Source organism: Phyllostomus hastatus, unplaced genomic scaffold, assembly GCF_019186645.2.
Source record: "Phyllostomus hastatus isolate PE091 unplaced genomic scaffold, TTU_PhHast_1.1 phas_scaffold_78, whole genome shotgun sequence".
NCBI classification, from domain to species: domain Eukaryota; kingdom Metazoa; phylum Chordata; class Mammalia; order Chiroptera; family Phyllostomidae; genus Phyllostomus; species Phyllostomus hastatus.
The window spans coordinates 49,692,637-49,708,949 of NW_025334041.1; the positions used below are offsets into that span (position 1 = coordinate 49,692,637).

At 41.2% G+C, this 16,313-nt stretch overlaps 1 protein-coding gene across 2 annotated transcripts in view; it reads left to right on the top strand.

The window, feature by feature from the left end:
- Positions 1-1,562: 1,562 nt before the first annotated feature.
- The window catches only part of SLC26A4 (solute carrier family 26 member 4), a 50,880-nt gene continuing 36,129 nt past the window's right edge, over positions 1,563-16,313 (top strand). The window contains exons 1-7 of one of the 2 annotated variants that reach the window (XM_045826947.1): positions 1,563-1,825; positions 2,323-2,501; positions 2,612-2,778; positions 4,086-4,225; positions 11,432-11,542; positions 13,122-13,306; positions 13,949-14,113. In XM_045826947.1, coding sequence (XP_045682903.1) covers positions 1,783-1,825; positions 2,323-2,501; positions 2,612-2,778; positions 4,086-4,225; positions 11,432-11,542; positions 13,122-13,306; positions 13,949-14,113 — 990 coding nt within the window. In that variant the 5' untranslated portion in view covers positions 1,563-1,782. The remainder of the gene's footprint in view (positions 1,826-2,322; positions 2,502-2,611; positions 2,779-4,085; positions 4,226-11,431; positions 11,543-13,121; positions 13,307-13,948; positions 14,114-16,313) is intronic. The other variant, XM_045826948.1, reaches the window with a different exon arrangement.

The window sequence follows — 16,313 nt, forward strand, 5'->3', positions numbered from 1 at the left end:
TATTTTTAAAATTTATTGATGTGTGAGTGAGAGAGAGAGAAGGACAAACATTGATTTGTTGTTCCACCCACTTATGCATTCATTGGTTGTTTCCCATATGTGCCCAGACAGGAGATTGAATCTCCTACCCTGGCACATCGGGACTTTAAGTCACCCCAGGCGCATCTCTAACCAACTGAGCTGCCCAGTCAGGGCAATAAACATGCATTTTAATAATATACAGAATCTCAGAGGGACTGCAAATTCCATCATAGGATGCTTAGTAGCAGCCCTGGCCTCTATCCACTAACATCCCCCAAGGTGTGAAAACCAAAAATGTCTCTGGACATTGCCAAGTGTCTTCTGGAGGACAGAAAAATCCTTAGTTAAGAACGACTGGTTCTCAGCCCTGGCTGGCGTAGCTCAGTGGATTGAGCGCGGGCTGGGAACCAAAGCATCGCAGGTTCAATTTCCTGGCAAGGTATACGCCTGGGTTGCAGGCCATAACCCCCAGCAACTGCACATTGATGTTTCTCTCTCTCTCTCTCTCCCTCCCTTCTCTCTCTAAAAATAAATAAATAAAATCTTAAAAACATTTTTTAAAAAGTATACACTTAAAAAAAAAAAGAACAACTAGTTCTCAATTCCTATCCACCAAGAATTTTAAAATTCATGATTTAGATTTTGTTTTTTAGGTCCCTTTTTCAAGGGTTTATAACCGTACTGGGTCAAGAAAGTTTTGAAGATCTGTTGAAAACTTTTAACTCATTCATTCCTCAGAAAAATGCTCATGTTTGCATCATGTCAAATACAATTTCAAGGATGTACACTTGGGTTCTACTGAGAGTCCTGTTTCTGGGAGCTTGCAGAATTGTTATGGTCTGTACTTTCCAGCTGGGTGGATAACTGAATGCTGATGTCCATAAGGTCCATATTTTAGAACCTCGTCTGTGTTTACTTCAGAACACTGCTGATGAGGAAAGAGTCATCCTGTTCACCAAACTTGCCCTCCCTTCATCTTAACCTGCATTTGCCAGTTTTAACAAGATTCTTCCCAGAAGAAAACAAAACACAGATGAAGAAGAGATCCAGCTTCCCCTCATTCCCTTCTAGTCTAGACCCCTGTCTAGTCCAGCTTATTCCCTCTGATTGTCCAAATGAATGAGAAGAAAGAAAGAAAGAAAGAACCAAGAGTCAGGCTGATAAGAAAGGGGGCCACCTGGACACTTGAATTTGATTGTGAAAATAATGCACACATACACAGAAGTGCAAACTATATCTAAAATTTATGAATAAATTATGAACTCTCTATAGCCACCATTCATTGGGTACTCCTAAAGAAAAGAAATCCAAGGGCTTATTAAATACAAAACTGGCCACCGCTCCTTTCCTCTTTCCACCTGGCGTGAGAGCTGTGTGCCAGCCCGCGGAGCTTCCTGGTTGACACAGGCGAGGCTCCGCGCTCCCAGCAATCGCTAGCCTCCTCTACGTGGGACTCCGCATTTCTGTAACAAGTACCCCAGGGTCGTCGCGCTTCTGATTTCGTAGCCTCTGTTAGTAACTGAGAGGGAGGTGAGTGAGGATCTGGGTGGCCCCGTGAGGGACATCCAGTAAGATTCTCAGCGTTGTCTGTCCGGGAAAGAGAAGGAATGAGGGAAGGGTAGGATTTCTTTCCCGGTAAGATAGACGTGGGGGAAAAACCGCTGCCCGTGTGTCCCTCATTTCGACTTAGGTGTCTCTATTGCTCCATAAATAAAACGTGTCCCTGCCTTCTGCGAGTGCTATAAAGGCCACGAAACGGCAATGCCCGGGGCACACGGGCGGGGCAGGAGCAGAGGCACAGCAGGTGAGATCCGTGCAGAAGGTGTAGCCCACGCCACCCAGCGGGGCTTGACTCCTACAGAGATGTGGCTGGTTGGGGGGTGGGACTAGTGTGGGGGCCTGGAGCGGACGGGCAGGGGGCTGGACAGCCTTCTTTCTGAGAAGCTGAGAGTGAGAAGGAAGCTAGGAAAACAGACCTGGGGAAGAGATCTGCCCCACACCCCCAAAGTTCTGCCCCCAGGAGAGCGGCGGCCCGCGCCCGGAATCTGACTGCAGTGCGCACAGCCTCCGGACCCGGGAGATTGGCCAGAGGGTCCCACGACGGGCCTGGGGTTGTACTTTTCTCCAGTATGCGCCTGGAGCTGCGCCCTTAGCCCGGTGCAGGGAGGGAGAAACGCCGTCGAGGTCCCCTTCCAGCCCTTCCCTTGCCCCGGGTCCCAGCCCGGGTCTGGGGAGATTTCAGAACGCGGACAGCGCCCTGACCGCTCGCGGGAGAGAACTGACTGGGTCGCGCTCCCGAAGCCCCCAACGCGGGGCTCACTCTCTTCAGAGTTTGGGAACCACGGGAAGCAGGTGCAGACTGCGGGACCGGAAGTCTTCAGGTGCCCCCTTCAGCTGGTGGTGCGCGCCGCGGAGCGGTGGGCTGCGAGTGCCCAGGGTGGCTGCAAGCGGTCCAGGCTCTCCAGCATCCGCTGCAACAGGTGGGGCCGGGAGGCGGCTAACCCGCCGTCACCTCTCCCTTCGCCTTCCTCTTCACTGTTTCTTCTCCTTCCTCGCTCCGTCATCTCCCTCCTTGTCCTCCTGCTCGAAGGTCATGGAAGCTCCGGGCAGCAGATCGGGGCCGCCGCCGAACCCCGAGTACAGTGGCAGCTACGTGGTGTCGAGGCCGGTCTACAGCGAGCTCGCCTTCCAGCAGCAGTGCGAGCGGCGCCTGCAGGAGCGCAGGACGCTGCGGGAGCGGCTGGCGGAGAGTTGCAGGTAGCGGGGTCAGCAGTCGAGGTGGGGACGCCTGCGCTTCTCCTGACAGGACGCGCTCCGGCTGCGCGGTCCTTCCCGGTGGGAGGAAGGCTGCACCGTTCTCCGCTAGAGGTTGACTCTAGTCTCAGAAACTTATCTTTGGGGAGAGTGTGTTCCGGGAGTCCGGTCTCTCCTTCTCCCCTTTTGTGGACATACGGAGTTCTCCTTGGGGGTACTTTACCAAGTACCTTCCGGTGAAGGCTTTGAGGAGAGTGGGGAAGAAAGGGGCTCCATTGAAAAGAGATGATGGGTAAACCCATCACCTGACCAGCAGGAGTCTTTGAAAGCCGAAGCTCATCTAGGCAGGATGCCACTCAGTCAGACACTGAATGACAGCCAGAACTCAGGAGAGCGCGCTGAGCTCCAAGTCCTTCACAACAGGCAGTGGGAGCACCGGAAACCTCCAGCAGTCTGAGCCAAAAAGGGCCACCGTAATTAGATACCACAAACAAAAAGAATTAGAGAACCGGCAACTACTGCTAGATTTTATTTCTTTTTTAAAAACTTCACTTTTTAGGACATTTCAAATACATACAAAAGTAGACATATTAGTATAATGAACTTCCTCTCCATGTTTTTACCCATCGCTCAGCTTATGATCTTGTGATTTACTGAAAGTTAATCTTGTTTCAACTTGCCCACCCACACTCTTTTTGAAGCAAATCCCACCTCTCTCTCATTTTATATACACATAAAATCTCTAGAGACTTAAAAAATATAACTACAATCCCATTATCAAGAGTCAAAGAATGTTCACTTACTGTTAATATATTTTCCTTTTATCTATTGGTTGCAGAATTTAAAAAACACTAAGTAGCAAAGTACAACAAGGTGCACATGTTAAGAGTTTTGTAAAAACTGATTTCAAGCTTGTATTGCCAAAATAGACACAGCATGTTTATTTTTATTAAAAGACAAAGAGAAGTAAAAGAAGGCACCTGGGGCTAGAAGTCTGAAAATTAATCTCCATTTAGACTTGGAGACTCTACATTGTCAATGTACAGCTAGACTAGAAAATGGGTTCTTGTATAGGGATGTTTTCTCAGAGTATGGGGGTGGGTCACTTAATCCTGTGTTTTCTAGCACACTGCATTTAAAAGGGTAGACAGAGCTCTTGGCAAAATCATGGTAAGCATTTCAGTGTTGGTATTTGCAACTCCCATTCTTTTTCTAAATAGTCATAAACATCAGCAGAGTTCAGTTCAAAACTTTTTGATTGCTTGTGGCTGAGATTAGATTGAAAGCCCACTTTTCTTGCTTTTTGACAGTTGTTCAAGGAAGAGAGCCCTTGGTGTGCTGAAGACTCTCTTGCCCATCTTGGACTGGCTCCCCAAATACCGAATCAAGGAATGGCTGCTTAGTGACATCATTTCAGGAGTTAGCACTGGACTCGTGGGTACACTGCAAGGTAAGGTTTTGGTAGGTCGGCTCCAAGTGACTGCAAATCATAGTCTCCAGAAGCAGTTCATGACTTCCCCCAGGCTTTCATTGGTCTGCACCACATGCTTGCTCACCCTTGAAGGCCTCATTTCTCCTCTAGAGCCCCTTGGTGGAGAAAGTGGCCTCTTTCCTCCTCCTCTTCCTTAGAGTTCTCTATCTGGGAAACCAAGCTGGTTCTCCAACTGCATGGCTCCAGTAGAACCCTATTACCGAGGTAGTGGCTTCCCAACTTGTACTGACCATAACTCACAGTAAGAAATATGTGTTACATTATGATCTTTATACATTTAGCTCTGGTTTTGCCAAAGAATATTTACCTTCACCACATGATATACTCTGATATTTTTGTCTTATTTTATTATGCTTATTTTTTAAATGATAATTGCATCCATTAAATTACTTTACCTCTTACACGTGGTCTTAATCTGCAGTTTTGAAACTAGCTTAAGGGAATGTGGAGAAAGTATTTTAGCCTGGTTACACATAAGTGCTTTTTCTGTTCCTCTTCCCTCTCCTTTTTAATACATTCCCTTGTTTTAATCTCTGGAAAAATGTCCCAGTGTAGGTGGTTATTACTTTTTTTAAACTGGCTTTGTATCACATTTCCATGAGCATCTTGGGAATATGTTGCCTAGCTGATGAATAATATTCTCCTCTGTCCTCCCTCCCTGTCATCTTGCTTCTGTCCTCCCCCCAACTCTACAAATCCCCGGAATCATGAAACAGAAATCTCATTTATTTATTATAATTTTATGGAACATTTGTATGTACCAGGTACTAAGTGTGCTGCCATGAATAAGATGCACCACTTGCTTTCAAGGAGCTCAGTTTAGAGGGGAAATAGATAACAATTGGATGTAAGGGCTGTGGCAGGGATATGCAATATAACCTTGCCTGCTAAGGGAGTGCACACAGCCTTAGGGGATTGGGAATGGCTTTCTGTCAGAGCTGAGTTTCCCTGAAGGTTCAGTCTGAGTTTGCCAAGTGAGGGAAGTAGGGTGGGGTGGGGATGTGTGTAAAAAGATGGTTTGGTAATAGACTACTTCAGAAGTTAGTAATAGTTGTTGCGTAATTCATGAGTCAAAATTTTCCTGTAGAGCTCTGAAGATTACTCAGAGCAGACCAGGTAGATTCCCATAGAGAAGGAGGATGTTTTGTGGTCTGAGTGTGGAGTCTCAGCCTGGTCAGCCATGTTTCCAGTCACAGAGGTGGATGGCAGCCTCCGGTGGGGCTGTTGCAGTTCCTAAGTTAAACAAAGTAAGTACCTGTGTGCACAATGTACTCTCATAGCTGTGGCATGGCAACACCCTGTGACTTCTGGGGGACAGGAAGCAACAAATCCATGTTTGTTTAGTCAGTGTCTAGCAAAGAGACTGGCACAAAATAAATAGCACTGTAAACATTTAGTGAAGAGGATTGAATTGTATTCCTGGAAATGAATCATCTTTTTTCAAGTTTGTATGTATGTATGTATGTATTTATAGAGAGAGGGAAATGGAGGGAGAAAGAGAAGGAGAGAAACATCAATGTGTGAGAGAAACATCAACTGGTTGCCTCTTGCACACCCCCAACTAGAGACCTGGCCCCCAACCCGGGCATGTGCCCTGACTGGGAATGAACTGGCGACATTTTGGTTCAAGACTGGCACTAAACCCACTGAGCCACACTAGCCAGGGCATGAGTCATCTTTATGTATGAAAAAATGGTATTTCAAGTTTGGTTTCTCCCAAGTTTTTATAGACAAGTACCTTATAAGAATTCATTTTAATTTTAGTTTTATTTATTAACTATCAGGCACTATGCTAAGGGCTTTGACCAATTATCTTATTTAGTTCTCACAACAACTATTATTAACTCCTTTTTAATAGATGATAAATCTATTTTTTTCTTTTTGTTATTTGAGAACATGTTCATTGATTTTTAGAGGGCGGGGAAGGAGGAGAGAGAGAAAAAAATGTTGATGAGAGAGACAAACATGGATCAGTTGCCTTCTGCATGTGCCCCAAATGGGGATAGAACCTGGAACTAGTTATATACCCTGATCAGAAATCAAACTGGCAACTTAGGTGTGTGGGGCAATGCTCTGACAATTGAGCCACACCAGCCAGGGCTAGATGAGAAAGCTATTAATTAAATTTTGTCTAAGATCATGTTACTGGTAGGTGGTGGAGCTGAGAGTTGAACCCAAACTTCAATTCCTAGGATCTTAACTTGTACACTGCACATTTCCTTACTTTATAATAATTTGTTTTTCAGAAACTTATCTCTATACATTTGTCTCTGTAAGATGAATTTCTGAGAGGTTAACCTGGTTCATTTATATATTCATTCATTCATCATTCATTCACTTGATAACATTTGTAGAACAATTCTGTATGCAAAGTGTTCAACCACAGGGATTCAATAATTTTTGACAGGCACTGGTACTGACCCCACAGAGCTCATTTCCAGTGGTAGGCAGGAGAAATAAAGAAATCAATAGGTAGATAAATATTTCAGAGGTGGTGGATTAAATGTGCAACAATAAGGATTAATTTGGGAGAGAGTATATTTTAGATAGAGTGGCCAAGGAAGGCTTTACTGGGGGTGTGTGAAATTTAATCAGAGACTAGAGGATGAAAAGGAGCAGCTATGTATTGATCAGAAAGGAGTGTATCAGGCAAAGGTGCAAATGCCTTCAGGCCAAAGGAGTATAGTATTTTCAAGGGAGGGAAGAAAAGAATTCTGGTGCAGGTTGAGTGCAATGAGGGGAAGATGGGTAAACAGGATATGTTAAGGTTAGGTAGGACAGGAATCAGAATGAGGCAAGTGAGGCACTTGTTCTCAGTGGTCCTCCTTAAATATTGCACCCTAGGTACTTCATCCTCATCTCAGCCCTGAGGATAGGTGTGTCAGCTTTAACCAGTTCAAGTAGGAGGTGGAGAGAACTGCACAGATCTGATATATGTTTTGGGAAAAGAATCACTGAGATACACTGATGGATTACATGTAGATGAAAATCACAGATGCCCCCAAGGTTGTTGGCTTCAGCAACTGGGTAGATGGTTCTATCATCTATTAAAATAGCAAAGACTGGCTGAGACTTGGGACAGAAAAATCAAGTTTTCTTTTGCTTAGTCTGAAGTGCATGTGAAACAACCAAGCAGAGACGCCAGATATAGAATGGAAAGTACTACAAGTGTGAAGGGTAGAGGAGAGGGCTGGGTTAGACATAAAAACCAGGAAGGCATCACTCTAGAAGTGATATTTTAAAAAGTGGGAGTGCCTGAGGCTACTTAGGGAGAAAGGCAGATGAGAAGAAAAGACAGCTGGAGTACTCAGAGGTCAGGGAGATGAAGAGGAGGCCACAAAGATACATGAGGAGGTAGAGCACTGGACCTTGAAGCAAAGGGTCACTAGTTCAATTCCCAATCGGGGCACATGCCTGGGTTACAGTCCAGGTCCCCAGTAGGGCACTCATGAGAGGCAACCACACATTGATCTTTCTCTGCTCTTTCTCCCTCCCTATCCCTCTCTCTAAAAATAAAGAAATAAAATATTAAAAAAAAGAAACAGGAGGTTTGGCTCAGGAAGTTAGAGAAAAAGAACAATTGGAGGAATGTGGGATCAGAAGCCAAGAGAAGAGGTTTATTTAAAAAAGGATAGAGGAGACACTAGCTTCAAATACTCTTGAAGGGAGAGTGTGATGATGGAATACAGACATTTGCAAGAAGGTTTTCTATGAAGCAGAAGAGAGACATGCTGCAAGTGGAGGGAGATGAGAGATGAAGGTAGAGTGAAAGGAAGTTTTATTTTCCTTTTCCAATTACAGTTTATGTTCAATATTATTCTGTATTAGTTTCAGGTGTACAACATAGTGGTGAGACACTCAGATTTTGTAATGTAATCCTCTTGATATTTCAAGTACACATCTGGCCACCATACATAGTTATTATAATATTATTGATTTATTTTTTCTTTTAATATAGGAGATATTAGAACACATTTGTTACTTAGTGGGAATGACCTAGCAGAAAGAAAGAGATCTGTGGTCCAAGAGGTAGAGGAGAAACAACTAAAAATGACGAGAAGATCCCTGGCTGGCGTAGCTCAGTGGATTGAGTGCGGGCTGCGAACCAAAGTGTCGCAGGTTCGATTCCCAGTCAGGCCACATACCTGGGTTGCAGGCCACAGCCTCCAGCAACTGCACATTGATGTTTCTCTCTCTTTCTCCCTCCCTTCCCTCTCTAAAAATAAATAAATAAAATCTTTTAAAAAATCTCAAATGTTTAAAAAAAATGATGGGAAGAGGCAAGCGTGGATGGGTTTAAGGACAGAAGTGAGAGGGTTGCTCCTTTAAGACACAGGGGGACAGCTCCACCATTTCAAAGGAAGAAAGGACAGACAACACAGTGCAGATGCAGAGACGTTTGACATTTTGGTAAAAAGCAGATTAGGGGCATCTCACAGATTCTATGTTTTGGATGAAGTCCAAGATTCATCTCTGAACTCCATCTCTGTGGAGAAGAGGGATGGGCAGCTTGAGGGAAGTAGAAAGGAGAAAAGCACACTTCTGGAAGAAATGGAATGGGATTGCCAGGCAGGATTAAGTGTTCACCTGGGGCTTCTGATCATTATATGAAACTGGTCAGCCCAAATGTAGATGTTTTTAGTCTAGTTTATCCAGCTGCTCAAATGCTTGTCATGAAAAAGTAGGTGTTTAATGTTAGCCAGATTGGGGTTTTGCCAGACAAGAAAAGGGAAGGAGAGAGAGAGTGAAGTAAGGGATTTCAGAATATTCATGAAATTCCATGGACAAGGAGACAGTGAAGACACGAGGACACCAAGGATAGGGAGAAGGTGATCAGTTAACTGTTTAGAAGCCTCATGAAAACAAAGAAATGTTGCAATAGGATGCTGCAGCAGGTGAGTAGGAAACTGTAGTTAAAGAGGAGGCTCAAAATTGAGATATCTGAGAGGGTGTTGCTGCTTTTAGTGATGGCAGGTCCACAACAGAACCAGATGGCTGGGCAGCTGAGGAGTGGGGAAAAGCTCATTAGAGCACTCAGGCTGAAGTTACTGAGAAGCTACTTATTGCTAAGGATAATGGGATCTTTTTGACTTGTGTTATTTAAAAAAATTTCCACCAACAAGCAAAAGATCAGTGCAGCCTTTTCAGTGCTACCTTTCCTTACAGCTATGGGGAACTAGCTCTCTTCTTTCTATTTTTGTCTTCTAGATGCTTCCAAATGTTTGCTAGCACTCCCTGTGTCAGTCTAGGGGACTCTCCTACACAGGAAGTATATCAACAACAGAAAAGCCACAGTTTATATCAATGGCTTAGATTTCCTTACAAATTGTATACTTTCAAAATTGTTGTACCAAATCCTGTTATAATAAAGATGATTACCATATATTTAAGTAGCAGTTGTCCCTAAGTAGGACACTATATGAAAACTAAAAAAGTCCCCATTTTCCAGGACTGTAAGAACAGCAGAGCTGAGTATAGGGAAGTGGAAATTTAAGGACTTGAAAGAAAGGCATAGAAAATAGGTTGTGTTCATTCCTTGCTCATTCTTTTCTTGTCTTTCCTTTGTGGAGTTACCTTTCTTGTCCATGGTCTTGGGGTGAATGGTTATTGCAATTCTTGTTTTAATTTATATATTAAAACAATTGCATCAGTAATACAGATTTTTTCTAAATCGTAAACTCTGTAAGGGCAGAGACCTTTTTAGTCTATTCCTGTATTCCTCAAACCTAGAACAGTGTCTGGCATGCGGTAGGTACATAATCAATAGTTGGTGAGTGAATGCTCATTGTAGGAAATTAGAAAATACATGAAAAAATATCCCATTAATATTTTTAAATTATCTATCTATCTATCTATCTATCTATCTATCTATCTATCTATCTATCTATTTGAGAGAGAGAGAGAAACATCAACACATATAAATGCATATCTATGTGAAAGCATAAAAATGTCTAAGAGTGATAAGCACTAAATTCAGCATTGTGGTTGTCCTCTAGGAGTGGAGAGAGGAAAGAGGATGCAGTTGAGGAAGAGCATGCAGAAAGTTTCAGCTGCACTGGCAAAAATCACTCATTTCTTAAGCTGGATGGTGGATACATGGGTGTTTATTATGTTATAGTCTTTTTGCATATGTGAATTACTTTTTAATATGTTGAAAATCTTCCAAGATCATTTTCATGCATACAATGTACTTTACTTTTACAAACATGGGAGCATGCATACTTACTATTTTTAATTGTTTTTTCTCACTTTTTTGTATTTTACGTATCTCCATGTAAATGTATTTCCATACATCACATCAATTTCATTTCATTGAATAACAGTATATAAAATATAATTTAGTTTAGTTAGCCACTTTCAGATTTTGAGGCATTCATTCAAAAAATAATTTTGGGTGTCAGTGGGCTAAGAATTTTAGGTTGTTGCCACACTTTTTCATTTTTACTGTTAGAAATGTATTTATTAATGACCCAAGAGTGAAAAGGCTTGACTTTTTCCCACTTAAGTAAATGATATATGAGAAGGTAACATGGAATAAGATGTACTGACTATGTAAGAAGTATCTAACCAAGGAAAAGAACATGTCATATCCTCCAGCTCCTATGTACATAGGAAGGCTGAGATTTCTTCATATTGGATGACATTTGTGCTGGGGTTGGCTTAGTGGAGAGGCCAGTCACCTGTGGAGAGCCCAAGGGAGTTGCCTTGCCTGTCACTAAATACAATTGTCATTTTTTCCTTATTTGAATCTAATCTCTGTTTCCCAAGAAGAAAGGAGAAAGAGCAGAGCAACAATGAATTCCCAAAGTGTCCCTCAGAACATAGAGAAACAATGAATTCATATGAAACTGCCTATATGCAAAGTGGTATAAGCTTCTGGACTGAACCGACGAAGTTTTTTAATCAACCACTGACTTGAGTTCTTTTTTCCACTCATGTGACCAGTGAATAATTGAATTACTGAGCAGTTGAGCTAGTTCATTAGAGCTGTTGATTCATGTGGTGCACTCATTTCCCTAGAATGGCCACAGACTGTATGCATAACCAGGGGAAGCTTAGGACAAGCTGCAAACTGAGGATCTCTTTGAAAAGGCCTTCTTTGTTACAGGAGATATATACTGTAATGTTTGTTTGTGAATTCCACAATTTTGGATGTACTTTCAGGCATGGCGTATGCTTTACTAGCGGCGGTTCCTGTTGGATATGGTCTCTACTCTGCTTTTTTTCCTATCCTGACATACTTTATCTTTGGAACATCAAGACACATCTCAGTTGGTAATTATAAGCAAATACTACAATTGCAGTGTTCACGTTTAATGTAATTTTGGCCATATTATGTGTATTGTGCTTCCATATCTTTGTTAATGATTTCCAGGGAAATAGAGCTTCAGTGCTTTGCCTCATTTTTCTATTCAGTAGTGCAAGTGGCTCTTCTCACCTTTCAAAATACTGTGCCTTCAGTTTGCTTTATACTTGACACTTTACAGGAAGAGGAGAAGTTGAAAAATTATTAAAATTGTAGACTACTTTCAAATTTTAGCATGGTTTTATTTTTAAAAATATAATAAATTTGACTCCATATTTAGAGACTGTTCTCTTCTGAAACAAAATATGACAGGGAAAAAATCTTTGAGGGATCTTTGAAACTACTGTTTTACCAGATTAACTTAGCATTTACTAAATTATATTCATCAAATACATATTCATTATTTCATTAAAGAGCATACTTATTTTAAGTCACTAAGATTGGAAGACTGGCAAAATCATGCCAAAACAATTTAGAAACTAAGCTTGGCTTTCCTTCTTAGTATGGCTCAAAATAGATTTATTTCCTGTAATTCCTAAAATTTAAATTCTCTTTTGCTCGGATGTTCAAGTAAATAAATGTTTTAATGCTACTTTGCAACTTTGATAATTTTGTGCCTATATCCATCTGCTGACTAGACATGTCTACTTGGACAAACTTCTTGAAACAAACACAACTGTCCACTATATTCCCAATCCATATCCTTGTCCTTAATTGTATTTCCCCCAATATCTGGCATATTGCTTTGTCTGTGGAAGGAAGTCAGGAAGAGGTTTGTGATTGAAAGAACTTCCTCACCTGGGAGAACTGATCAGCATCAAATGCTTGGTGAGGTAAGGAACACAGAAGCTAATTTTTTCCTCTTTGGTGTTCTATCCATTTAGACATTCAAGTTAGTGGATTTGGGGACAGCCTTGCAATCATTAAAACATCCATGATTGAAGGATAGGATCATCATCATCATGGGTAAACATACCAGTAGTGACTGGAGCAGTTGCTGGAAGAAAAGGAGCACTTTCAAAACATAGAATCTTACAAACTGGCATTTGATATGAAAAAATTAAGTTGTCCTGGAAAGAGAAAAAGGGAATCTATACACTCCTTTTCCTGTTTCTTTACCCAAATTTGAACCCTGGGTATTGATCAAGGTACTCATCCCCACAGAGTAGGACAGTGGATGCTCTAGGAAATGGGCTTCTGTAGCATTCAAATGAGACAGAACAAGTAAGGACTCGGCTTGTGTGCCATCTCTGCTGGACAACTTCTCCTGACAACCCTCCCCATTCCCTTCGCGTGAACATCACACAAAGCTAGACACCCTTTCCATATACTTAGAAAGCATCCTGGATGCTGTATTGCGATAGCCTTCCTACAAGTCTCGCTTGCTCATTTCTAAGTCCTGAATGCCTTTTTAGCTTCTTATATGAATAAGCAATATTTTCCCAATCACTGCTAATTTACCTCTTTCTAATCATATGTAGACATGGCATGTTGAATCTAAATACTTGTGATTAATAAATATTAATTGATTGAGACTTTTTCCCCCAGGACCTTTCCCGGTGGTCAGTTTAATGGTGGGATCTGTTGTTCTGAGCCTGGCCCCAGACGAAAACTTTTTCATACCCAGCAGTAACGGGACTGCATCAAATGCTACCATGATAGACAATGTAGCTAGAGATGCAGCAAGAGTATTGATTGCAAGCACCCTTACTCTTTTGGTTGGGATCATACAGGTAATGTACTTATAAGTAAAATATAGATTGGTGTGATTTTTATTTGAAGTAACTAACTGTTGCTGACTCAAAAATAAAAGACTCTAATAAAAGTGGGAGACAATAATGATTTTCTGAGATCAATAAGAATAGCTGTTCCGGAAGCATTGATTCAGGTGGAAGCCCATATAATGTAGGCCTTAGGAGGCCAAGCACTGGGAATTGATGAGAAAGGGGAGGGGAACAATTACATCAATAGAAGGAAGGCATTTCTAGTCATGCAGATAACATGATATAGTGATGTCAATTCTAAACTGTGTTTTTAATTTTCAGTACAGTAGTTAACAGTTCAGTAGTCAGAATAACCTATTTCTTGCTATCTTTGTAAAAGTTCACAGAAATAAGCCACATTATTTTTTACTTTTTTAATACATATCTAGAAATATTTCAAGGTTTGTATTACCCATAGTTTTCAAGTTTTAGAGTGATGGAGGGGAGAGATAGAGCATTAAGAAATTCAGATTTATTTCCTACAAGTATTTTTGTGTTATAGGCCAGCTACCAGAGTTTAAATTGTTGTTAACTTGAATTTGTTAATAGTTCAAGGGAGTGGTTTCTTTTCCCAGGCAAACATCTAATTTTTCCTTCCTTTTCTTGTTCTAGTTGGTGTTTGGGTGTTTGCAGATTGGATTCATAGTGAGGTACTTGGCTGATCCTTTGGTTGGTGGATTCACAACAGCTGCTGCCTTCCAAGTGTTGGTTTCACAGCTAAAGATCATCCTCAACGTTTCAACCAAAAACTATAATGGCGTTCTCTCCATTATCTATGTAAGTGTTTCTTCTTACTCTAGGATGTTTCACTAAGAACAATGTGCTCTTTTCTTCTTTAACCTGAGTCTGTAGAACCTATATTCCTTCGTGCCATACTTTGGACCCATTGAAAGCATCCTTTTCTAAAAGAAGCAATAGAATCAGGAGTAACATCAGAGATGGTCACCAGGACTGATCTGGGATGCAAGAGGCTAGAGCTCTAGTCTCAGTTTTGCCTCTGACAAGCTAAGTGGCCTCTGGCACATAGATAGTGGCTGAAAAAAGCTCACGTTTGGAGCTGGATGACCTGGATTTGAAATGGAGTTGGTAAAAGTATCTACCAACTAAGTCAAATAAAGATGGATGAGAAGCACTTTGGACCAGAGGCTGACACAGAACAAGTACTCAATAAAAGCAGATATTTTGAAATTACTATTTCACATCTCAAGGCTTCTTTTCTTTTTTATTTGTAAAATGAAACAATTGGACATGTAACTCTAAAGCCATTTTTAACTGTGAGAGTCCATAAAATATATAATGTAAATATCTCAGCAGTTATAGATGAAAAAGAATATTAGATTCAGAGAGGATTCAACTTGAAAAACAGATGCAAAAGAAAGATGTAAATCACACTAGTTACATTGAAAAGTGATGATAATAGTAACATGATGTCACTCTAGCTTGGAGGGAATGATATTATGAAAAAATAATGTATCAACATTTAGAATGGAGTCATTAATGATCCATGTATTAGCTTCTAAAACAATGTAACATGATGAACACATATCTAAAAAATTGTGAGGTGGCCAGGAATTTGCTCAGTTTCACAACAGTGCCATAATCCCACATTACTCCATCCATTCAACAAATATTACCCAGTGCCTACTACAGGTCAGGTACTATGCTAAGCAGTGGTGGAGGAGGCAGTATAACTCAGTAATTAAGATCATGGACTTTGAACTTCAGTGAGCTTGAGTTGTAGTCTTGGTTCCACCCACTGCCCATGTGATTTTGGGCATGTTATATTTCCCCAAACCTCAGTGTTCTCAATTATGAAATGGGGATAATAATAATACCTCTTAGAGTTGTAAGGATTAGAAAGGAACAATTGTGTATAGCACTTAGCACAATATCTGGCACATAGTAAAAACTCATAGTAATATTATTATTGTCATTATCACAATGAACAGACCTCATCAATCTTACTGTTTACTTCCCAGGCACTCAGCCTATCAGAACACATTAGCACAGACTTTTTTTAAGGCTGTTTTTTGATTCAAAATTATTTTTGTCATTGTTGCTTTTTTCCCTACCAAGTCCTGAGTTCACTTTGAAACCTTCCGACTACCTTTTCCTGACAGGCTCTCTCACTTTGGCATCTCCTCACACAGCTTGCTTTTTCTTGCTTTCATACTTTCTCCATCAAGTATTCATTCATTTATTCCTTCATTGTTATTAATTCAATTAATCTATTCAGTAAGTATTTATTGACTTCCTACCATATGCCAGGAATTGTTCATTCCCTACACAAACCCACTGGTCCCTGAATCCACCAAGATATCCTTCCTGAGTGTACTTACCCTGTGTGAACACTGCTAGATCAGCATTCACCCAGATCACGGATAGGCCACGGATAGATCACGGCTTAGGCCAACAGCTATCCTGGGTCCCTGGCCATTGTTGAACCTGTGCAGACAGAGAACTGAAGTAGTTCTTCTGGCCTCCTAGAACTGTGTTTAAGGTAAAGCTTGCTGCCAGTGATCCCATTATCAACAGGGACAAAAGTAACCAGAACACACTAGGACAAGGTCAAAAAAAGGGTTTTGAAACCAAACACAATCATTATGTGACATGTCCTGTTAAACATTATTCTTAAGTCTCAGGCAACAACATGTCATAGAATTTTGCCAGAATTCCTCCCAGGTCAGCCAAATTGGATGAAGATGTTTTTTAATCATCCTTGTGTGATGGTGAATATAAGCTTCTGAGAAGAAAGAATCAGTATGTTGGGAAATGATTGCATAAGGCTTGAATGAGCCACTCAGTAAGTGAACAGAGAAATTTGTTGATGACATTACCAATTGCAATTATTCATGAAAGAATCCTTCAACAATTGCAGAGTGGTAGTAGATTCTTCCAAGAAAGACTGTAAGATTATTGTTAGATTCTTTCCTTAGAATGTAGTCAACATTCCTTTTGTTATAAGGTTGTACTTTGG